Here is a 25,412-nt window from a genome sequence, read left to right as displayed (position 1 = left end):
ATTAGTCACATTTAGGTATTGTCCAAAACAGTCCAAAAATCGAAAACTAGCAGGATTTTGAACATTATGTTTTTGGAGTATCTCCGTTGTCTAATCTATGTATGCCTGGCCCTGCATTCAAGCAACAATCTTGCTAGTATGTAATTTACCTCGATAGTATTGACATAGTCCAATGTGTTTCCGTGGCTGTTACGGTTGACATGTTTTTTCAGCATGTTTTTTCTTAATAAAACACAAGACTGCGATGTTCACTGCGGCTAGCAGTATGGCCAGTCAGAGTGTGATGCTAACTATATGATATAACATGGCTGGGGTTCGAGGCAACCGATGTTAGCTAAATTAGCTAGCCAGTATCTGACTTAGTTTATGCTAAGCACTGCTGATCCTGGTGCTAGATTAATGTTAGCTGAATTTTATAGCCAGTGATGAGAAACAGATCCTTCCACTGTAAACTAGCTGATAAACTGTATGATTCAGTAACAACAATTTTCAAAGACAAAAGTTAGCGTGTATATTTAGCAGCTGTAGGTGTTAATTAGAAGTGTGCAGGACCGCTTGCAGCCGTTTATTTAGCACATTTGCACGCGCTTATTTGACCGTGTAGGCGTTAACTCAACGCGTGCATTTAGCGCCTGCACCCGCTTACTTTACACGCGTAGCATTAAAAATATCACGTTTTGACCACGTGCTTTATGACCCAAACGGCGATCCATTTGAATGCCCCAAGTTGAATTCCACCCGCCTCCCACGCTGAGGAGGCAGGCTCTGATATTCTGGGTGACACATTGTTTGCGTGTCAGCCAGGCTCTTAGAAATGCACCTATCGCCATTTTTCCCCCCTCACACCTGTTATATCCATATGAGTTATTTTAGCCAACGGCGTTTGATACATTCGTCGAGAAGTTGAGCTTAAAAAAAAGTGCTTACAACACAGTCAGAAAGACAAGCTTTATTGGCAGAATTTAATTTATGTTAGGCTAATAGGCTACTTTCCTGGAGCTGAGCAGGGAAATCACCAAATCTGAAGGCAGGTAACACTTTTTAAAGTAGTCTAGATGTGAGTGAAACAACTGTTTGTCTTTCATTATAACTTACTGTCTGATTGAATTTCACTTAACGTTATTCGTTGAATAATGCACTTTATCTGAAAGCTTCATTGTCCTTCCATGCCCATGTTTGCGTCTGTGTTGAGGCCAACAAGGAAATGTGCTTGTTTTTGTGCAGCCAATACAGTAGGAAACCAAGAAGTTTAGTATTAAGTCGTTCATTTAAATAATTCATAAAGTTACTTTAGTCAATTCATCATGGCTGTAGGGCTTGAACCATATTGCACAGTAGCTCAAATGTAGGATTTAGTTTTTGCGCGCCATTTCAAGAGAGCATAGGTTCTCGATTATTGGCTCTTGCCGGCTTGTCCTTTTTAGTGGTGAGTGTGGTTCTGGAAATGTAGGCCACACACAGCATTGAAAGTACTTGCTGATACATGAGCAACAAAGATTACATGACTCATTATTTACGTGTTTAAGAAGGTGAACTAAGACAGGGATAATTAAAGTCTACCTGTTCTGGGGGTGTTTTAACTAGGAAGTACACGGGGAGGGACTTACCTGAATTTGTCCAATATAAACTCTAATTTTCATTGCTGAATGTTTTGCAGCTGTTTGCTACGATGTGTACTAGTTATTATCATCCCAGGTAAATGACCTGCATGAATTTCTCACATTAAACCAAATAATAAACCAGGGCAGGGAGGGATAAGGGATTGAAGGTACAGGCCTAAACTTCACATGGCTACTCACATTGTGAAATAGAGAGTAACAATAACCAGACTGTATGTACTTTAAAGTGGAACTGACAGCATTTTAACTACTTTGCAGATATGAAACAGACAATCCTAATACCAGTCAAAAAGATCAAATTCCTAGTTTATGCCTCAAAACCAACTTTATAGAAGAGGTTTTAAAAATAGGTTATATTTGAGTAAAAATTCATGAAGTACAGTAAGGTATTGTTGGCAGAAAAGATGGATGCAGTTCAATGCATGATTAGTATAATTCACCATCACATTTATTGGTAGTCCATAAAAATGTTGCTATGAGGTAAATCACAGCTGGCCTGGTACATTGTTTGCTGCCTCCACCCAATGGGGATGCACTGTGTCGTGGAAATTCTTACACAGGGACACTCAAAGTCAATCTTAACTGAATCATTGTTTATTGTCAGCGTGCTGGAGACCAACTCAATGCACAACAGTACACATGTCAATCAGGAGCTCTGCTGGGGCAGTCCCAGCAGGTGTCTTATATACGGCTATACACAGACAAGTTATATTTGCATGATTTAGCATGATTCATTCATCATTAGCGTTTTGTTTCATTCATGTGACCAACCAATACTGGTTCATAACATGTGACATACCAACACCTCACGAGGAGTCTTTCTCTCTAAGCTGAGACCTTGAAACTGAGATCTTCTCAAAACAACGTCTGGGCATACTGCCAAATGGCAGCTACTGATAAGTGAGGATTTGTACAGTCAGCCACTTGCATGAACACAGAAATTGGTTATTAGAACAGCACATGAATAGAACACAGACATTAGTTAAGAGAAAAGTACAAACATTAAAACTGTTTGTTTCAATTACTCAATATTTTCAACAAAAACTGTAAGGCTGGGCATGTCAATACAATCCAACTAGAAAGGGAAATGATCACAAGTCAGTCATAACCCAGCTAATAGGCTGGTGGCAGCGTGCCAAACAAGGCCCGCGGGCCGAATAGGGCACACAAGTGGGTCTACATAAATGAGTCAACAGTTGAGTCATCTACTTTATGAAATTACAACCTGATGCATCAGTGAATTCAACTTCAATTGCGCTGCTTTCGTGTGTCCCGTTTACAGCGCACAGCGAAGGGAAAGTGAACACACACATGCCACAGTCCTAGCAAGGCTGCTAAAATATTGTAGTCAGTCTTCGGTTTTAAAAGCTTGACAATGAATAACAAAAAAACCTAAACCTGCAACAAAACACCACACAAAGGAGAAACATGTAGAACTATTACAGCAACATTAGAGCTGGAGCCTAGGCTGGCTACTCAACTACAATACATTTTGAGTGCACCATACAGCTATGCTGCATTCAACCACACTGGTGATCCATGTAGTGCAAAAAAACTATTGGTACGTTTTTGTTATTAAATACTTTTTGATTTGGGTTGCATCATATTATGCACATCTGTAAGCATAGCAGCTAAGGCTGGACAAATATCAAATTTTATTTGTCACATACACATGGTTAGCAGATGTTAATGTGAGTGTAGCGAAATGCTTGTGCTTCTAGTTCCGACCATGCAGTAATATCTAACAAGTAATCTAACCAATAACATTTTATTTGATTTTGCTTTCTCACTATCGCTTTAGAATTTTCACAAATGCCTTACTATACGTCATTCCCAAACATTCTATGAATTTGTGAAAATGAATATATCTAATTGCTCGCTTGTCAGAAAATATTTTAAAAGGTGTCCTTCCTGGGGGTGTATATGAACAGATGGTAATAGGATTTCATGTCAGTTCCACTTTAAATACCTTTTTATTTATTTGTGTTTATTTTAAGATGAGGAGCATGGAATCCAAATTGATGCGTTTGAGTTCAAGGAAGTTAAAACGATTTAAACGCCGTCTGAGGAAGATGTATGACGTCAGTGTGAGGAGGATGGACGTGAAAGCCATTGTGTCAGTTATTACAGACACGTATAGAGGAGGTGCTAGTGACGTTGTGTCCTCAATTCTAAAACGCATCAAAGGTCGGCGTAAACGGAGACATAGACGGCAGGGTGAGTATAGGCATTAATACTCAATATTAATACTCAATGTTTTGTTGCAGGAGGAATTCTTAGATGCATTTTATTTGACCTGGTTTACAGTATTTACTCAGTAGCATTTATGTTTTTCTACTAGTCAAATGATTTCATAATTGGTACAACAGTATATGAACATATCAGGTAGGTTAAACTCCCCTCAGATTAAAAAATGTGTGTGTGATTATTTTACAACTGTTAAACCTATGCAGGGTTATTCTGTGTTTTATGGGCCGGTTTCCTGGACCCAGATTGAACCTACTCCTTTAAAGGTTGACTTTGGGCAAAACCGCAAAAATAACAGCTTTAAACTTTATAAACAAAATAAGAAAACAATAATAAGATATTTGGCTACAAAAGTTTCATTTAACGATCACAACAGCTTCCGTCCAAAACAAACCCTGTGAAATGATGTCAACACATACTGGAGGAGTTACTGGCTAGCTACAGTGGCTAGTTTAGCTAGCAAACTAGCTACATCAAACGCAGCGCGCATGACAAAAATTACACATCAATGAACCAGCAAAGGCACACCCCATTTCTGTTTGAAGGTTGAGGAAGAGGAGTTGGACAGTTTTTCGTGCCCAAAGTCGACCTTTAACTAAAAAGGGTGGTAAATTATTGGCAGGTTTTTCACCAAGTTCAGATAAAGAAACGCCTTTCGTCCATAGGCAATGAGAACGATGGAAATCTGACCTCAACTGCCATTAACGAGGAGGTGGATGACCAACAGGTAGGCATAATGGGCTTTAAAAAAATGTGTGTGTATGTGTGTGTATGTATGTGTGTATATATATATCTCAGCAAAAAAAGAAGCGTCCTCTCACTGTCAACTGCGTTTATTTTCAGAAAACTTAACATGTGTAAATATTTGTATGAATATAAGATTCAACAACTGAGACATAAACTGAACAAGTTCCACAGACATGTGACTAACAGAAGTGGAATCTGTCCCTGAACAAAGGAGGGGTCAAAAGTAAGTCAGTATCTGGTGTGGCCAGCAGCTGCATTAAGTAATGCAGTGCATCTCCTCATGGACTGCACCAGATTTGCCAGTTCTTGCTGTGAGATGTTACCCCACACTTCAACCAAGGCACCTGCAAGTTCCCAAACATTTCTGGGGGGAATGGCCCTAGCCCTCACCCTCCAATCCAACAGGTCCCAGACGTGCTCAATGGGATTGAGATCCGGGCTCTTCGCTGGCCATGGCAGAACACTGACATTCCTGTCTTGCAGGAAATCACGCACAGAACGAGCAGTATGGCTGGTGGCATTGTCATGCTGGAGGGTCATGTCAGGATGAGCCTGCAGGAAGGGTACCACATGAGGGAGGAGGATGTCTTCCCTGTAACGCACAGCATTGAGATTGCCTGCAATGACAACAAACTCAGTCCGATGATGCTATGACACACCGTCCCAGACCATGACGGACCCTCCACCTCCAAATCGATCCCGCTCCAGAGAACAGGCCTCGGTGTAACGCTCATTCCTTCGACGATAAACGCGAATCCGACCATCACCCCTGGTGAGACAAAACCGCGACTCGTCAGTGAAGAGCACTCTTTGCCATTCCTGTCTGGTCCAGCGACGGTGGGTTTGTGCTCATCTGGAATGCATTTCAATTAACAGGTGTGCCTTGTTAAGTTAATTTAGGGGATTTCTTTCCTTCTTAATGCGTTTGAGCCAGTCAGTTGTGTTGTGACAAGGTAGGGGTGTTATACAGAAGATAGCCCTATTTGGTAAAAGACAAAGTCCATATTATGGCAAGAACAGCTCAAATAAGCAAAGAGAAATGACAGTCCATCATTACTTTAAGACATGAAAGTCAGTCAATCCGGAAAATGTCAAGAACTTTGTTCAAGTGCAGTTGCAAAAACTATGAAGCGCTATGATGAAACTGGCTCTCATGAGGGCCACCACAGGAAAGGAAGACCCAGAGTTACCTCTGCTGCAGAGGATAAGTTCATTAGAGTTAACTGCAGCCCAAATAAATGCTTCAGAGTTCAAGTAACAGACACGTCAACTGTTCAGAGAAGACTGCTTGAATCAGGCCTTCATAGTCGAATTGCTGCAACGAAACCACTACTAAATGACACCAATAAGAAGAAGACTTGCTTGTGCCAAGATTCACGAGCAATGGACATTAGACCAAAGGGAAATCTGTCCTTTGGTCTGATGAGTCCAACCGCCGTGTCTTTGTGAGATGCAGTAGGTGAACGGATGATCTCTGCATGTGTGGTTCCCACCGTGAAGCATGGAGGAGGAGGTGTGATGCTACTTTGCTGGTGACACTGTGATTTATTTAGAATTCAAGACACACTTAACCAACATGGCTACCACAGCATTCTGCAGCGATACGCCATCCCATCTAGTTTGCGCTTAGTGCGACTATGACCCATCACACCTCCAGGCTGTGTAAGGGCTATTTGACCAAGAAGGAGAGTGATGGAGTGTTGCATCAGATGACCTGGCCTCCACAATCACCCGACCTCATCCCAATTGAGATGGTTTGGGAACAGTTAGACCGCAGAGTGAAGGAAAAGCAGCCAACAAGTTCTCCGCATATGTGGGAACTCCTTCAAGACTGTTGGAAAAGCATTTCAGGTGAAGCTGGTTGAGAGAATGCCAAGTGTGCAAAGCTGTCAAGGCAACGGGTGGCTACTTTTAAGAATCTCATATAAAATATATTTTGATTTGTTTAACACTTTTTTTTGGTTACTACATGATTCCATATGTTATTTCATAGTTGATGTCTTTACTATTCTACAATGTAGAAAATAGTACAAATATAGAGAACCTTTGAATGAGTAGGTGTCCAAACTTTTGACTGGTACTGTAAATACATTGTCAATTAATTCCAGTGAGAGATGAATATCCCCTCTAGATGTGTACGTGATGACGAGGCTAAGCTGTTATTGTTTCTTTTCCTACACCAACGGCGATGGATGTAACACCGCTGTCTGAGGCCAACCAGGCTGGAGGAGCACTCGCTGAACATACTTCCATCACAGCAACTAATAGAAGCAATATTTTTGCACCAATAACAACTCGGAATTCAGTTAAAGGGGACCTGAATGTTTATTACGGTGAGAGAAGCTCATCTCCGGACAGAAGATAGTTTGATTTGATTGATTTACCGTTTTCACTTGATGGTGTTTTATAAAATGTTCCCTCTCTCTAGGCCATGCCAGGCAGACAGGTGTGGACCCTGGACCGGAGATGGTTGACCAGGTAATGGATAGGTTTTGTGATATAATTTATTATACACAATCTTCATAAGATTGCTCTACATGTTTTGGAAATGTATCTACTGCTCTGTCTTTACTTCCTGTAGATGACTCAACCAAGACTGGTGCCACTGAATGACCAGAGCAAGAAGGAAGAAAGTAAGTCAAATTCAGCTGGTACCTCAGATGAAGAAAAAACAAGACAATCCATTAATTTCACCCAAAGTAATATATATATTTGTTTTTCTTTGCAGACACCATTCGCCTCAAAGGCAAGATCAAATTAGCCCTTAAGAAGAGGTACGGGACCATACTAGAGGGTGTGACACAAAGTAAATCAGCCCTTAACAAGGTCTACACAGAGACTTATATGGTCACTTGTGATTCTGCCACCGTCAATAAAGAACATGAGGTGTGGCAAGCTGAAACCGCACACCTCCAAAACACCTCGGAGGCCTCTGTCATAAAATGTCAAGATATCATCAAGCATGATGAAGAAGAACCCATCAGATGTGTGGTGACAAAGGGAGTAGCTGGCATTGGGAAAACTGTGGCGGTCCAGAAATTCATCCTGGACTGGGCAGATGGGAAAGAGAATCAACATCTAGACCTTTTAATTCTTCTTTCTTTACGGGATCTAAATTTGTTTAAACATAGGCAATGCAGCCTGCATGGACTTCTTCAGGTGTTATACCCTGAACTTAAGGACATAGACATAAAGCTATATTATGACCATAAGATTTTGTTCATTATTGATGGCCTGGATGAGATCCATCTGCCACTGGAGTTTCAAAAAAACATTCCTATATCTGATGTGTTAGAGTCTGCTACACTGGATGTTATACTTACAAACCTCATCACTGGCCATCTTCTCCCTAATGCTCTCCTCTGGATAACCTCTCGTCCAGTAGCTGCCAATCGGATCCCTCCAGAGAGTCGTGATCGAGTGACAGAGATCAGAGGGTTCAATGATTCACAAAAGGATGTGTACTTCACAAGGAAAATCAGTGATCCATTGATAGCCAGTCGAATCATCTCAGGCCTTAAATTAACCCGGAGCCTCTACATCATGTGCCATGTACCGTTGTTCTGCTGGATAGCAGCAACTGTTTTTCAGGATATCCTGGGTAAAGTCGGCCCAAAGTCTAGATCTTTACCTACAACCCTTACTGAATTGTACATCCATTATCTAGTGAACCAAACAATTGTCAGTTTTAAGAAGTACGGTTCAACTCATGAAGATGGTAAAGAAAATATTTTGAAGCAAAACAAAGATGTCATTTTCAAATTGGGACAGCTAGCGTATCAGAACCTGTTAATTCAAAATGTGCAGTTCACAGAACAGGACTTGAAGGACTGTGGTATTAGTGTAATGGATGCTGCTAAATGCCCTGGCCTGTGTACTGAAGTTGTACAAATAGAGCATGGACTGTATCCCAAGAAACTGTACTGTTTCATACACCTGAGTGTTCAGGAGTTCTTCGCAGCTCTGTACGCATTTCATGAATTTGAAAACCGCAGGATTGACTCGGTGAAAGCCTTAATCAAAAAGAAGAATGGAAGCACTCCGATTGATTTTTTATATTTTCTCAAAGGTGCTCTGGACAGTGCATTAGATAGTAAAAATGGACACCTGGACCTTTTCACACGCTTCCTTATCGGGATCTCTCACGACTCCAGCCGGGACCTCCTTCAAGGACTTCTGGGAGAGACACTCAGCAGTTCAGAACACAACAAGAAGTTAATTGGATACATCAAGGTGTTGAAAAGAAAGTCCCTCTCCCCAGAGAGATGCATCAACCTGATCCACTGTCTGCTTGAGCTGAAGGACCACACTATACTACAGAATGACAACCAAGTATCGTCTTCAGACACACCGCTAACTCCCTTTCAGTGCTCTCTCTTGGCTTTTATGTTCATGTCAGAGAAGCCTGAAGAGTTTGACTTCAGGAATAAACAAACTTCGGAGGAGGGTTTCTACAGACTGGCTCCTGCTTTGCGGTCTTGCACTACAGCACTGTAAGTATCACTGTGAAATGTGTATCATAACATTAAGTGCGTTTATCAAACATGTTTTAAGTTTGCATTGTGATGTTCAAATTGAAAAGATTAAAACAGCAACTTTGAACTCTTTCACAGGCTCAACTGTTGTCATATGACACCACTATGTGCAACTGTGGCCTCAGTTCTCCGATCTCAGAATTCCTGTATTACAGTCCTGGATCTGGGCCACAACAACCTGGGCGATGGAGGGGTGAAACGCCTTTGTGATGGGCTGTGGAACGCCAACTGCAAGGTGAAAACTCTGAACCTCAGCCACAACAATGTTGGAGAGCAAGGTGTCAAGGAACTCTGCAAAGTGCTAATTCGTCCCACCTCGAAGCTTCTGACCTTGGACCTCAGCTGCAATGACCTTGGGGACTTGGGGTTGGAGTCCCTTGCTTTTGCCCTCTACGAGCGTTGCACGCTGCAGGCACTGAGGTATGTACAGCAGTATGTACACATTAAGGGTTTGCCTTAATCACTGAACTCTGCTGACTTGTGGCTATAGATGGTTCTTCAATGTTCCTAGTTTTAAAGGTGAAACAAATGTTTATTTCATAATTATTTTCCCTATTCATTTACAGACTCTCTGGTTGTTTGATCACATTGCCTGAGAACGTGTCCTCTGTACTGGTCATAGCTTTGAGGTCCGACCCCTTCCAGATGAAAGAGCTGGATCTGAGCTACAATCCCCTCGGAGACATTGAATTGGATTTCCCTTTTCAACTGAAGCTGAAGTGAGTTAGATTGTGTAAAAGAATGCTAATGTGCTTCTAAATCAAATATTCACAAGTAGATATAAACGTTGACAGATTAGAACAACAACAATGATCTGTTAGTGAATTACCTTTAGCTATGACCCTTGTTGCATCCTAGTGTCAATATAATTTGGGACGGCAGGTAGCCTAGTGGTTAGAGCGTTGGGCCAGTAACGAAAAGGTAGCTAGATCGAATCCCTGAGCTGACAAGGTAAAAATCTGTCATTCTGCCGCTGAACAAGGTAGTTCATTGTAGTGGGAAATCCACTGTTCCTAGGCAGTCATTGTAAATAAGAATTTGTTCTTATCTGACTTGCCTAGTTAAATAAATAGAAAATATACTGCATCGCCTGAGTAGTGTGAGCATTTCCAGGTTTTCATTCCTCCCTCTTTATTTTGTGTCTTTCAGCCTGGAGCATAGAGGAGAGAACAGGAATAAACCAGGTCTGCAGAAATGTGAGTAAATATCCATCTATCATTATCACCTTTGCGAACACAGTAATTCACAGTGGCCTCTGGAATCTTTGACATCTAGCGGTGTACCGATGTACCGATACGTGTCGTGTGACAGCAAAGCTTGTGTTGCAGGTTGTCATGTAAAATTCTTCCCAGTGTGAGAAGAGTTCCCAATCGTTCTGATTGTGTTGTTATTGAGAACTTGAACTTGTTCTCAACTTGCCTACCTGGTTAAATAAAGGTGAAATAAAAAAGAATACATGTCGTAAAATTTATCCCAGCGTGAAAATGTTCCCAGTTCAATAATTGCACGCTGTGATAAATTGTACAGCATGACGTCACGATCAGATCGATTGGGAACTATTTCATGCTGGGAAGATTTTTAATAGACACAGGCAACTGAAACCTAATTCTAATCTGAACACATTTCAGATGCATATGAACTCACACTAGACCCCAGCACAGCGAACGGTTTCCTCGTTCTGTCTGAGGGGGACAAGAAGGTGACGCGCCAGAGGAAGGATCAGCAGTATCCCATCACCCAAAACAGGTTTGATAAATGCAACCAGGTGCTTTGCAAGGAGGGCCTCGACAAGCGGCATTACCTGGAGGTGGAGTGTCTACACAACGTTCAAATAGGCATGGCCTACAAGGGAATAGAGAGAAAAGGAACCGGTGAAAGCGTAACACTAGGATGCAATGCCAATTCTTGGACTTTGTACACCTCGAAGTATCAGGGCCATGCACAGCACAAAGAAATTCTACACAGGTTACAGCTCCCCAAAATCAAAGCACATGTGCCCTACAGGGTAGGAGTGTTTCTGGATTGGCCGGCCGGCACTTTGTCCTTTTACATGGTCAACCAATTGGGCACACTGACCCATCTGTATACATTCCACACCACATTCACTGAGCCTCTCTATCTTGGGTTTGGACTGAACTCTCCGACCGCAGCCATTCATCTCTTATAGTCACAGCCTACGACACAGTCTTACAGACATGTTTTGCTGTGTCACATGGTGGAGTGGGAGAGGGGTTTAGACAGTGGTGTAAAGTACTTAAGTAAAAATACTTGAAAGTACTAAAGTTGTTTTTTGGGGGTATCTGTACTTTACTATTTATAGTTTTGACTTGGACTACTTTTACTTCACTACATTCCTAAAGAAAATATTGTACTTTTTACTCCATACATTTTCCCTAATACCCAAAAGTAGTCATTACACTTTGAATGCTTAGCAGGACAGGAAAATGGTCCAATTCACACACTTATCAAGAGAACATCCCCACTGCCTCTGATCTGGTGGACTCACAAAGTGCATGCTTGGTTTGTAAATTATGTCTGAGCATGCCCCTGGCTATGCGTAAGTTTAAAAAAAATAGAAAATGGTGCAGCCTGGTTTACTTTATAAGGAATTTGACAAGATGTATACTTTAACTTTAACTTTTGATACTTAAGTATATTTTAGCAATTACATTTACTTTAAATACTTAAGTATATTTTAAACCAAATACTTTTAGACTTTTACTCAAGTAGTATTTTACCGGTTTGACTTTCATTTATACTTAAGTCATTTTCTATTAAGGTGTCTACTTTTACTCAAGTATGACAATTGGGTACTTTTTCTACCCCTGGGTTAAGACTGTATTCTCTTGTATCAAACGGAGCAGGTCCCTCGGCTTTAATGTCATGGTAGGGGACACAATGGTTAATGCCAAAGATACCATAAGCTACCTTGGATGGAAGTTAGATAGGTGACTATCTGGTGACAGTTTGGCCTTAAAAGCTCTCAACCAAGCTTGGTTAACTATAAGGTGTCTGTACCACATCCATACTGTAATGCAATTGTTTTATGCATTAAAGAAAAAAACATCAGTGTTGCTGCACAGTCATTGCATGGGCCACGTTCAGTCTCCAGATAGAAATGCCAGGAATAGAGCCGACATGATTCATTGTTTTACATGTCATAGAGACATGTTTGTTCTACATAACATTATTTCTATCTGAAGGTTCCAGAACGTTGTGTCCTGCTGAACATGCCCCTTGTCTAGGCCATGTTTTTTTATTGCACAAATCACATCTACAATACAAAACAGATGAAAGTGTAGACTACAAAGCGTAGCATAGGCTTTTACAAAAATACCTTGAAGTACATCCCACAGGTGTTTTATAACTCTTTGTTGCTTTCTTAGCCTAGTTTCTAATGACTGTCTCTGAACAGAACATAAGAAACATGTACAGGAATTCGTTTTTTCTTGGCAAATCATGAATGTTAATCATGGTTACCTGGGGGGGGGGCTACGCTGCAGTAGATGTGACAGACTCAGGGTGGATTTAGGATTTGGAGGCCCATGTCTATAGAGAGCAATATAAATGGTGTATTTGTGTAGGCACCAAAGCTATTCGGAACTAGGAAACTGAGAAATGTCCTACTTGCTGATTCGTTGAACACTGCACATATATTTTTTATTTATTTATTTCACCTTTATTTAACCAGGTAGGCAAGTTGAGAACAAGTTCTCATTTACAACTGCGACCTGGCCAAGATAAAGCAAAGCAGTTCGACACATACAACAACACGATATAACTACTACCAGTTAGCAAGTTGGAAATGTGAGGTTTTTTCTAGTTACAACTAGCACTTGAAAGCAGCGTAACTCTGCAATGGCTCATTGGGAAAATGGGAAAATGAATGGCTTTTTTTGGATAAATGGCAAAAATAAGGTCTGTGCCTTGTCTAATTAAGCAAATACATACATAGATTTTCTGCCAGACACATTTAAAATTGCATTACAAACTAACAAGCCTATGTCTGAGGAAAATATTTGGATCAGTTAGGCCTATGGGTCTCCTTTTGATAGTTTACCAAGTATAGTGATGCACATTAGTAGGACAGTGATATTGTTACTAGGATATACTGTATATTGGTATTAACAGATACAATTAGAGTTATGGGCTTCTCCTGATTCTGAGATACACTGCCTGTCCTGGTCTGGTGGAACATCATTCTTCTGAGTGCTCTCTAGCCTATTCGTATCGCAGTTTGAAACATTTCAATCATTTTAAAATCATGGCCACACATTTCTCTATCCCAGGCCCATCGAACATTGGAACCATTGCTCCGCCAGTGGCTACAGCTGAGAGACAGAAGTAGTAAAATGTACTCATGCAGTCTTTTTCTTGATACAGAGTCCGAAACCCTCCCAGCCCACATCAATTCTCAGAATTTGAGACCCAGCCCGGTAAAGCCTCAAGCATGAACATTAAGGCAATTATGTAGGCCCTGTTTTATTTTGTTACCATAATTCTATATATTTTTTTAAATACATATTTCAAAATAAAGATGGTGGATGAATGAAGATCGTTTACTCAGGCCTTTTATCATTGAAAAACATTGTCAGTTCCGGACTGGGTGACTGCCATAGACACCAATGGAATAGTAGCTGGGTTTGGTCTACTATGGTTCATTAACTTTAATTGAACCAGAAAAAAAGTGAGTGGTGTGTCTAGCTTCCTCTTCCGTCTCGGTTGACTGTTATGCCTAATTGTAAATCTGCCACTGAGACGGGTGTAATACAGACCGCAATTACAGGCGTTTTCTGATATAGCCATTTCTTGAGTTAAATTACACCCATTGATCCGTGGCCGTTTCTTTCGCATTGGGGACAACAGCTGTTGACGACTAGCAATAGCTAGGTTTCCATCCAATTGATGACAGATTTTCATTCGAATATTCTCAAATCCGCATAAAAACAATATGCGCATTTTCTCAACAGACAAGTTTTTTCATCAACTTGACTTGTTGCAGATAAAAGGCTGTGCGTGATGACGTAGTGCACATTAAATACATTTTGCTGTTAAATTCCCCATGTACCAAATACAGATAAAGCACTTATCAAAAAGCAATCACTTTTGCATTGGAACACACTGAATAGTACTCATCAATCCAGGTTAAGTCACATCTGTTTTCACCCGACTTCGCCATGGAGGCAGCCAGGTTCCAAATCTATTGCGATCAACTTTCAGCTGGTGTAAAACGGGCGCGATTAATCGAACCTACTCACTGTAGTGAAGCCTAACCCGCCACGTTAGTTATCCTAACCTGCTATATAAACAAATAATTTGTGTCGAGAAACGGCCAGTCTCATTATCATCGGAACTGACCAAAGACAAGCACCAATGGGCGTTTCCTGATGTCAAGAAACGATCACATCAAGATACAACCCGAATTGCGTTCTGCAATTACACCATATTAGAGACTGCGTAGACTACAAAGTGGTTACATGTACACAATAAGACGATTGTTGTGGATAGTCAGATTAATATGATAGTTCGTTTTAAAACGTTTACATGTTTTGCAAGAATAACGAGTTCCCTAATAAGCCAGTTTATATGGCCACATCTGAAATCAGGCTACTGATGGGCCTTTTGATAAATGCAGAAAATCGCAAATCAAAATAAACGTTCTACCACAGTGACCATGTTATCTTTGCGAAGACTATTTGATTCGGAGTTAAGACATATAAAGACAAAGTTTGTATGTGAAAATTGTTTCTAGGATGCATACTTTAAGTTTTTCCGAACTCTAATCATTCGCGCCGAAGAGCGAAGCTTGCTACACCGATTATGCTGTTGACGTGTCCTAATCATTTTTAAAAAATTGCTCAGAAACCCAGGTGTTTTAATCAACGTATGCTTACTTCGACCATGACCTTACGCCGATTAAGATAAGAAGAGCAAGGTGTTTACATGACTATTGCCATAATCGGCCTTCACCCACAGTCAGTTTAATATGAAATAATGAGTGTGAATGTAAACGTACTAAGTGATCGATTGACCGACAACCAATTAGAATGTCGTTGTTGAGGAAACGTTGTGCGGAGTGGGCGGGGAGAGAACGACAGACAGACCGCTTCACAAACTGCCACTTTCTCTCACAGTCGCCCTAGTAGGAGAACCTGTTTTCACACTTCTGACCCTCGACATGTCAAACAACAACGCCAGCAGCAACCTGGTCGTCGCTCAGAGAGTAGTGAAACAGCTGCGGTTGGAGGCCAGTGTCCGGAGGATCAAGGTAAACGGGATAGCAGCAGCAACACTAACACCGAACAAACACGGAAGAGCTGTTAACGACACTCCTGTCGCTGGGACAGCGTAGCCGCTTTGAGTATGCTAGGCTACTGACGTGAAACAAAGTAGCAAACACGAAGTTACAATGATGCAAAGGTTGCTCTATGAAGTTGTCATGTTAGGTATAATAGAGTTGTACATGTTGTAACTGTTGCTACCTTGTATCAAGGTTGTCATGTTACAAATGTCTATTGAACAGTAGGCTAGTCTACATCGTCGCCTCCCGTCAGTAGGCTAGTATTGTTGACATAGCCAAAATAATAAAGGCGATCAAATAGGAAAGTAATTCATAATTCAATCAACTTTTGCCTGCTATCGAGACAGTCCTTGGACCACGGTCCTGCATCGGTGGCCTAGTGAAATAGATTGAAAGTCGGGTCAGAGTGTAGGCCTATCTTGGATGAGTCAGTACACTGACATTCCCACGGGTTAGTAATATTCCGAAGCCATTTTTTCTTTCTCTAAGTAAACTTGTTATATAAGTGCCTCTGTATAGTGTAGCTAGGTTACTTCTAGCTCCCGAAAAGCCTTTTCCGCATGTATGGTTTTAAGCCATTACATTCGCCCACATTTGGCTCTGTGTGTGTAAACTACAATTCTGAAGCTGTGTTTTAACGTCAATAATCATCGCTTTCTGAACCTATGTTGATATGCCCCTTGTCTTTTCTCCGAATCTTTTAAATAAAAAAGTTACTGTAGCCATAGACGCTGGTTGGGTGGGTGGGGAGGGGCTATGTCTACAGTAGGTGTATATTTTTTATTTGAAAGATTATTTCTAGCTGACATTAAAGATAAGGAGTATAGGTTGCGAAAACCGTTTCGGGAAATCGATGATCATTGACGTGTGTATCTTATTGTAACCATAGGGGGCGGCATTTCTCTCTGCTCGGCCCATACACGAGTAGCCTTAAAGGCCTAGTGCACTAATTTTGATTTGATGGGGGGGAAATATGAATGATCTTTTAACTGATTTGTCAGGGGGTGCTGCAGCACCCTCAAGACCACTCCCCTTGGCTATGTGCATTTCACACTATGTTGACGTTAAACCCCAATACTTGTTCACGTCATCAATCAACTGCATTAGTTTAACGACTGACTACCACCAATGATTTCTGTAAGCTAGTTATGCTACCAGTTTATACGAATGGTAGTTAGCATTTAGCAGTCACTTCTTCTAAACCTGAAAAGAAACAACTTCTAAATGTTATGCAGTGAAAACAGCCAAATATATCTAAATCAGATTTTAGTAACCACAGTGTGGGCCTCAATACATCAATCATGACGGATTTGACAAATATCCACTTTATTTCAAATGTGTTGGCTGTGCACCAATCCAGCATCCTATCCCCCACTGTCTGCATTCCAATGACCTCTTTACCGCATCTATCCCCATTACCTCCCCGATCTCTTTCCAGGAGTTCAAACCAATTTTTCGCCTCACCCCGTCAACCAATCATGTAAATGTGGAGCTATGCGGAGCCCTTCGCATTGTTACAAAGTGTGGCACGCGTTACGCACGGGTGTTTGGAGCAGCTAGATAGGCCGCCACCTGTGTTAATTAGCTATGTCTTCCGCAGACAAGCGCTGTAACATGGACATGTGGCCGTGTGGGAACACTAACCGTAACTATATTATGGCGTGTAATCATTTACATGTTTTTTTTTTTTTTAATTAATTTCTCAGACATGAAAGAGATATATTTATTTAACTAGGCAAGTCAGTTAAGAACAAATTCTTATTTACAATGCCGGCCTACCCTGGCCTTCCCTGTAGCTCAGTTGGTAGAGCATGGTGTTTTCAACGCCAGGGTTGTGGGTTCGATTCCCACGGGGGGCCAGCACAGGAAAAAAAATGTATGAATTCACTACTGTAAGTCGCTCTGGATAAGAGCGTCTGCTAAATGACTAAAATGTAAAATGTACCCCGGCCAAACCCGGACGATGCTGGGCCAATTGTGCGCCGCCCTGTGGGACTCACAATGACGGCCAAATGTGATACAGCCTGGAATAGAACCAGGGGCTGTAGTGACGCCTCTTGATGCGTTCCTTATGTTTCCAAAACAGTACCAGGAGCGATGTGTTTTCATGTTTATAGCAAGCATCAGGGCTCCTAACAAACATCCCCTGGTCAGAAGACACTTATCGTCAATAAGCACTAAAGTAGTTAGCATCTATGAATGGGGTAGGCTACTTCCTGTACAGGGCATGAAGTACTCTCTTCTTTGCATTGGAAATCCAGCTGTAGCCTAACTAGTTTAGTCACCAGAAAATGTATTCAAAACTCCTGTGTTAATCTGTTTACTATGGAAATGAGGCTGTGTAGTAACACCAGTGCGATACAGAGCAATATAAGTTTTAATGTCACATGCCTTTTTTGTCAACTCAAAACCTGACAATGCAATAATCAATAACAATGTATTACTAGAAAGAAAAATGTGAAATATGAAGTACATGATACAGTAAGTAGGTCAGCATTCTATATACAGAAAGTATTTTAAAAGTCAGTTCCAATAACATATTTACATGTGCAGGGATACTGGAGGGATGGAGGTAGATATGTATAGGGGTAAGGAGACAGGGATACTGTAGTGATGGAGGTAGATATGTATAGGGGTAAGGGGACAGGGATACTGTAGTGATGGAGGTAGTTATGTATAGGGGTAAGGATACTGGAGGGATGGAGGTAGATATGTATAGGGGTAAGGGGACAGGGATACTGGAGGGATGGAGGTAGATATGTATAGGGGTAAGGGGACAGGGATACTGGAGGGATGGAGGTAGATATGGTAAGGAAATACTGGAGGGATGGAGGTAGATATGTATAGGGGTAAGGAGACAGGGATACTGGAGGGATGGAGGTAGATATGTATAGGGGTAAGGGGACAGGGATACTGGAGGGATGGAGGTAGATATGGTAAGGGGATACTGGAGGGATGGAGGTAGATATGTATAGGGGTAAGGGGACAGGGATACTGTAGTGATGGAGGTAGTCATGTATAGGGGTAAGGATACTGGAGGGATGGAGGTAGATATGTATAGGGGTAAGGAGACAGGGATACTGGAGGGATGGAGGTAGATATGTATAGGGGTAAGGAGACAGGGATACTGGAGGGATGGAGGTAGATATGTATAGGGGTAAGGAGACAGGGATACTGGAGGGATGGAGGTAGATATGTATAGGGGTAAGGGGACAGGGATACTGGAGGGATGGAGGTAGATATGGTAAGGGGATACTGGAGGGATGGAGGTTGATATGTATAGGGGTAAGGGGACAGGGATACTGTAGTGATGGAGGTAGTCATGTATAGGGGTAAGGATACTGGAGGGATGGAGGTAGATATGTATAGGGGTAAGGAGACAGGGATACTGGAGGGATGGAGGTAGATATGTATAGGGGTAAGGAGACAGGGATACTGGAGGGATGGAGGTAGATATGTATAGGGGTAAGGAGACAGGGATACTGGAGGGATGGAGGTAGATATGTATAGGGGTAAGGGGACAGGGATACTGGAGGGATGGAGGTAGATATGGTAAGGGGATACTGGAGGGATGGAGGTAGATATGTATAGGGGACAGGGCAACAGCATAAGACACACACTGCTGCTACTGTGTGTGTGTGTGTGTGTGTGTGTGTGTGTGTGTGTGTGTGTGTGTGTGTGTGTGTGTGTGTGTGTGTGTGTGTGTGTGGTGTGTGTGTGGTGTGTGTGTGTGTGTGTGTGTGTGTGTGGGAGTGACAGTGTGTAGGGCCCTGTGAGTGTGCATAGACCCAGTGCAAAGATTGAAATAAAAGGTCAATAAAGATCCAAGGTAAACTCTTATCTATTTATCAGTCGTATTGCTCTGGGATAGAAGCTGTTCAAAGAGCCTGTTGGTGTCAGACTTGATGCACCGGTACCTGTTGCTGTGTGGAAAATAGTCTATGGCTTGGGTGGTTGGAGTCTTGGACGATTTTCCCGGGCCTTCTTTTCCCACCGCCTGATATAGAGGTCCTGGATGGCAGGGACCTCGGATCCAGTGATGTACTGGGCTGTCCACACAACCTTCTGTAGCGCCATGCGATCCAGGGCGGTGCTATTGCCATACCAAGCAGTGATGCAGGCAGTCAATATGCAGTACGGAGCCCTTGTTTCCTCCATGTCCGCTCTCCACTGTGTCTACACCTGTCATGTGTTAGTAGCATACAGGCCCGGGTTCCCAGATTAAACCTAGTCCTGGACTAAAAGCATGCTCCATTGAGATTCTCTATTTAAAGCTCATTTTAATCCAGAACTAGGCTTGATATGTGTCCGGGAAACCGGTCCATAGTGTATATAGCTCCTGTAGGTTTTCACTCCAACTCCAGTTGTAAATAACCTGGTTCAACGCATCAACCAGCTAATTATTAGAATCAGGTGTGCTAGATTAGTGTTGGAGTGGAAGCTACAGGAGGCTATCTCTCCAGGAAGCGGGGGGTTGGAGTGAAGCTACAGGAGGGTATCTCTCCAGCAACGGGGTTGGAGTGAAGCTACAGGAGGGGTATTTCTCCAGGAACGGGGTTGGAGATCCCTGGTATCTAGGGGCAGTTTCCCGGACACAGATGAAGCCTGGTCCTGGACTAACAGCAGCTTTTAATAGATATTCTCCATTGAGATCACTGTCTAGTTCAGGACTTGGTTTAATCTGTGTCTGGGAAGCCACCCCATAATGCATCAGTCCCAGTCATATATCTTGTTGTATTCTGTAATGAATAATTATTATAATGAACCCCCAGGTGTCTCAAGCTGCGGTGGACCTGAAGAACTACTGTCTGCAGAACGCTCACCAGGACCCTCTCCTGATGGGGGTACCCTCCAGTGACAACCCCTTCAGACCCCCCAAGTCCTGCAGCCTGTTCTGAGGTAGCCTAGAACACCTTCGTCCACTCTCTTCCTCCTCCTCTTCTCGGCAGGTCGCCTCGAGGTTAGAGCATTGGACCAGTAACCAAAAGGTCTCTGGTTCGGACACCGGAGCCGACAAGGTGAAAAATCTGTCGCTGTACCCTTCAGCAAGGCACTTAACCCGAATTACTCCAGGGGCGCTGTACAATGGTGACCCTGGTCGTGACCCCACAGGCGGAGTTGGGATATGCAAGAAACACATTTACATTACACACTTGTGTAACAGGACAAATATAGGCCCCCCCAAAAAATTATTATTATTATTATTACCTCTCTTTCTGCCAAGTCCTGCAGCCTGGTCTGAGGTAATCTAGTACACAATCTGCTTTCCTCCTCTTCTTTTCTCACCCCCTAATTCCTGCAGCCTGTTCTGAGGTAGTCTAGGACACCATCATCCACTCTCCTCCTTTTCTCCTTCTCTCTCCAGACTCCTGCAGCCTGTTCTGAGGTAGTCTAGGACACCGTCATTGTTCGTCTCCTCTCTCTTCTCCACTCTCACCTGTTCGTCTCCTCCTCTCTTCTCCCACTCTTCTCCTTCTCTCTCCAGAATCCTGCAGCCTGTTCTGAGGATGTACACCTTCGTCTCCTCCTCTCGCTTCTCCACTCTCTCACCTGTTCCAGTCTCCTCCTCTCTCTTCTCCACTCTCACCTGTTCCAGTCTCCTCCTCTCTCTTCTCCACTCTCACCTGTTCCTCTCTCTTCTCCACTCTCACCTGTTCCAGTCTCCTCCTCTCTCTTCTCCACTCTCACCTGTTCCAGTCTCCTCCTCTCTCTTCTCCACTCTCACCTGTTCCAGTCTCCTCCTCTCTCTTCTCCACTCTCACCTGTTCCAGTCTCCTTCTCCACTCTCTCACCTGTTCCAGTCTCCTCCTCTCTCTTCTCCACTCTCTCACCTGTTCCAGTCTCCTCCTCTCTCTTCTCCACTCTCACCTGTTCCAGTCTCCTTCTCCACTCTCACCTGTTCCAGTCTCCTTCTCCACTCTCACCTGTTCCAGTCTCCTTCTCCACTCTCACCTGTTCCAGTCTCCTTCTCCACTCTCTCACCTGTTCCAGTCTCCTTCTCCACTCTCTCACCTGTTCCAGTCTCCTTCTCCACTCTCTCACCTGTTCCAGTCTCCTTCTCCACTCTCTCACCTGTTCCAGTCTCCTTCTCCACTCTCTCACCTGTTCCAGTCTCCTTCTCCACTCTCTCACCTGTTCCAGTCTCCTTCTCCACTCTCTCACCTGTTCCAGTCTCCTTCTCCTGTCTGGGTTTTGGATGAGATAGATGCTGGTGAATTGGCAATATGTCAGATGCTTCTAATTATAATAATTATGTGTGGTTGATAGTGTTTTGTTTATTTACCCTCTCTCTCTCTCTCTCTCTCCCTCTCTCTCTATCTCTCCCCCACCCCTTCTGTGTGTCTCTCTCTGTGTCTGTCTCTCTCTCTGTCTGTGTGTCTCTCCCCACCCCCTCTGTCTCTCTCTGCAGCAGCAGTCAGTGTATGGAGGAGGAGTTGTTGCTGTATGTCCTATGAAGGACCCTTCCTCTTCTCTCTCTACTGCTGGTCCATTTGTGTGCTGCAGCTATCCCAATGTTAACCTCTAGCCTGATCCCAGATCTGGCATGCCAAGGCACGACAATGACCATATAGAAGTTGGCAAGACTGCACAAACAGATCTGGGACCAGGATAGACAGTCCATGTATTAAGATAAAGTCTAGTAGTGCCATTATACATGTATGTTCAGGATGTTGATGTGATATCCTATTTGTTATGATGATGATGATGACATTGTATTAGGGTTGTAACTTCCTGAAAATTCCCCAGTTTTCCAGAAATTTCTGTTGGAAGATTCCTGGAATCAGGAGGGAATAAGCAGAAAATCCAGGAATCTTCTACTGGAATTTCTGGAAAATCTGGCAAGTTTTGGAAAGTTACAATGTAGGGTTGCAGAACTACAGTATCTATGCACTGTACTTTCCACCAGTATGATATCAGCCTCTGACAGGCAGGCAGCCAGTGAATGTGCCTTTGAGGTTGTCTCTTTGTGTCTCCCAAATAGCACCCTATTCCCTATATAGTGCACTACTTTTGACCAGAGCCCTATAGTGCAGTACATAGAGAATAGGGTGTTATTTGGGATGCAACTTATGTGTCCGACGACATGTACAGCACAATAAGGAAGTGACCAACAGTGGAATGTTTTAACCAGGGTATGTATTGATATTTAGCCTACAGTTCTAGCCTATTGGCCTACATGCTGTCTTGTCACCCTCTATTGCTTGTGTTCCACATGCAGTATACTTCCTGGTACAAACTACCACATGGTACAGGTTGACATTCTCAACCCAGGGATACAGAACCATAGAATTAGAATATAGAATTCATGCAGAACACTAACCACATATCCCCAGTTGTACTCTATACAAGAGACTGGCAGTTACATGTTTCTTTTAAACTTTCGTCTATTTTATTTAAGATTTTATGAAATAATCAGCCTTTTTATCGAAGGGTTCGTTCATTTGGTTATGATGATACTGATGTGATCTTAAATGTTACATTGTTGTGCCCTCCTGTACCTTTTTTTAGGAAGACACTCCTGTCCTGGCCTTTCTCCCTGGAAATGCTCATGTCCTTCTCACGTTTTTCCACTAGCCTGCATTCAGTCACCGATATAACACTATAGCAAATGGGAACGCGTTTACCTAAGACAAACAACACTCATTTCCATATGCCACAGCTGGTGCTTCAGCTTGTTTCAGGTTACTGATTAGCCACATCACCATCACTGCCATTTTTATGATTCCATCAGCCTATATCAAAGTTTCTTTTTATCGTTGAACTGTCTAGCCTAGCTACCTGCCTTGAATGATGAGTTTTAATTTGATACCTGATATACTGTCGATCCTCTGTGCCTTAACTAACTTTGTAACTGTGTTTCCAACCTAGTAAATCACATTTACCACTATGTGTGTGTGTGTCTACTTTATGTATGTATGTGGGTGGTTCTTTGGATAGATTGTTGATGCCTAAACATTTTTGAAAGGCATACTTCCAATGTTCCCACAAAACAAACTTCAGTTTCTTGGCAGCAGGCCAGCATTCCAGAGTCACTGTTCAAATCAAATTTCAAATCAAATTTATTTATATACCCCTTCTTACATCAGCTGATATCACAAAGTGCTGTACAGAAACCCAGCCTAAAACCCCAAACAGCAAGCAATGCAGGTGTAGAAGCACGGTGGCTAGGAAAAACTCCCTAGAAAGGCCAAAACCTAGGAAGAAACCTAGAGAGGAACCAGGCTATGAGGGGTGGCCAGTCCTCTTCTGGCTGTGCTGGGATTATAACAGCACATGGCCTAGATGTTCAAATGTTCATAAATGACCAGCATTGTCAAATAATAATCATAGTAGTTGTCGAGGGTGCAACAAGTCAGTAACACAAGAGTAAGTGTCAGTTGGCTTTTTCATAGCCGATCTTTGAGAGTATCTCTACCGCTCCTGCTGTCTCTAGAGAGTTGAAAACAGCAGGTCTGGGACAGGTAGCACGTCCGGTGAATAGGTCAGGGTTCCAGCAGGTCTGGGACAACAGGTCTGGGACAGGTAGCACGTCCGGTGAACAGGTCAGGGTTCCATAGCTGCAGGCAGAACAGTTGGAACTGGAGCAGCAGCACAGCCAGGTGAACTGGGGACAGCAAGGAGTCATCAAGCCAGGTAGTCCTGAGGCATGGTCCTAGGGCTCAGGTCCTCTGAGAGAATTAGAGAGAGCATATTTAAATTCACACAGGACACCGGAAAAGACAAGAGAAATACACCAGATGTGACAGAGTGACCCTAGCCCCCGACACATAAACTACTACAGCATAAATACTGGAGGCTGAGACAGGAGGGGTCAGGAGACACTGTGGCCCCATCCAATGAAACCCCCGGACAGGGCCAAACAGGTAGGATATAACCCCACCCACTTTGCCAAAGCACAGCCTCCACACCACTGGAGGGATATCTCCAACCACCAACATACCATCCCGGGACAAGGCCGAGTATAGCCCACAAAGATCTCCGCCACGGCACAGCCCAAGGGGGGGCGCCAACCCAGACAGGAAGACCACGTCAGTGACTCAACCCACTCAAGTGACGCACCCCTCCCAGGGACGGCATGGAAGAACACCAGTAAGCCAGTGACTCAGCCCCCGTAATAGGGGTAGAGGCAGAGAATCCCAGTGGAAAGAGGGGAAACCGGCCAGGCAGAGACAGCAAGGGCGGTTCGTTGCTCCAGCCTTTCCGTTCACCTTCACACTCCTGGGCCAGACTACACTCAATCATAGGACCTACTGAAGAGATGTGTCTTCAGTAAAGACTTAAAGGTTGAGACTGAGTCTGCGTCTCTCACATGGGTAGGCAGACTATTCCATAAAAATTGAGCTCTATAGGAGAAAGCCCTGCCTCCAGCTGTTTGCTTAGAAATTCTAGGAACAATTAGGAGGCCTGCGTCTTGTGACCGTAGCGTACGTGTAGGTATGTACGGCAGGACCAAATCGGAAAGATAGGTAGGAGTAAGCCCATGTAATGCTTTGTATGTTAGCTGTAAAACCTTGAAATCAGCCCTTGCCTTAACAGGAAGCCAGTGTAGGGAGGCTAGCACTGGAGTAATATGATCAAATTCTTTGGTTCTAGTCAGGATTCTAGCAGCCGTATTTAGCACTAACTGAAGTTTATTTAGTGCTTTATCCGGGTAGCCGGAAAGTAGAGCATTGCAGTAGTCCAACCTAGAAGTAACAAAGGCATGGATTCATTTTTCTGCGTCATTTTTGGACAGAAAGTTTCTGATTTTTGCAATGTTACGTAGATGGAAAAAAGCTGTCCTTGAAACAGTCTTGATATGTTCTTCAAAAGAGAGATCAGGGTCCAGAGTAACGCCGAGGTCCTTCACAGTTTTATTTGAGACGACTGTACAACCATCCAGATTAATTGTCAGATTCAACAGAAGATCTCTTTGTTTCTTGGGACCTAGAACAAGCATCTCTGTTTTGTCCGAGTTTAAGA

General features: G+C 43.0%; 2 protein-coding genes and 1 non-coding gene across 5 annotated transcripts; all 3 read left to right on the top strand.

Annotated features, from left to right (window-relative positions):
- Positions 1 to 803: 803 nt before the first annotated feature.
- Positions 804 to 12,217, top strand: LOC106564269 (NLR family CARD domain-containing protein 3). The gene is made up of 9 exons (XM_082967021.1): positions 804 to 3,836; positions 4,532 to 6,946; positions 7,042 to 7,091; positions 7,195 to 7,246; positions 7,342 to 9,106; positions 9,227 to 9,568; positions 9,715 to 9,867; positions 10,298 to 10,344; positions 10,777 to 12,217. The coding sequence occupies exons 2-9, from the start codon at positions 6,802 to 6,804 to the stop codon at positions 11,313 to 11,315; spliced, it is 3,093 nt and encodes a 1,030-aa protein (XP_082823147.1). The 5' UTR covers positions 804 to 3,836; positions 4,532 to 6,801; the 3' UTR covers positions 11,316 to 12,217.
- A 2,913-nt stretch (positions 12,218 to 15,130) lies between these two features.
- On the top strand, positions 15,131 to 23,337 carry LOC145862559 (guanine nucleotide-binding protein G(I)/G(S)/G(O) subunit gamma-5). Of its 3 annotated transcripts, none has more exons than XR_014382012.1 (3): positions 15,131 to 15,416; positions 20,222 to 20,467; positions 21,859 to 23,337. XR_014382012.1 is itself a non-coding variant. In XM_082967028.1 (3 exons), exons 1-2 carry the CDS (start codon positions 15,327 to 15,329, stop codon positions 20,345 to 20,347), a joined length of 216 nt encoding a protein of 71 aa, XP_082823154.1. In that variant the 5' UTR covers positions 15,140 to 15,326; the 3' UTR covers position 20,348; positions 21,862 to 23,337. The 3 variants fall into 3 exon arrangements, 2 of the variants coding, with proteins under 2 accessions (XP_082823154.1, XP_082823152.1); XM_082967028.1 differs by having other exon boundaries at positions 15,140 to 15,416; positions 20,222 to 20,348; positions 21,862 to 23,337; XM_082967026.1 differs by having other exon boundaries at positions 15,162 to 15,416; positions 20,222 to 20,348.
- Positions 17,233 to 17,308, top strand: trnae-uuc (transfer RNA glutamic acid (anticodon UUC)). The gene has a single exon. It is a non-coding gene; the product is annotated as a tRNA-Glu (tRNA).
- Positions 23,338 to 25,412: the final 2,075 nt, after the last annotated feature.

The sequence above is a fragment of the Salmo salar genome, chromosome 02 (assembly GCF_965601325.2).
Source record: "Salmo salar chromosome 02, fSalSal1, whole genome shotgun sequence".
Classification (NCBI taxonomy): domain Eukaryota; kingdom Metazoa; phylum Chordata; class Actinopteri; order Salmoniformes; family Salmonidae; genus Salmo; species Salmo salar.
This window is presented reverse-complemented; position numbering and strand designations above follow the sequence as displayed.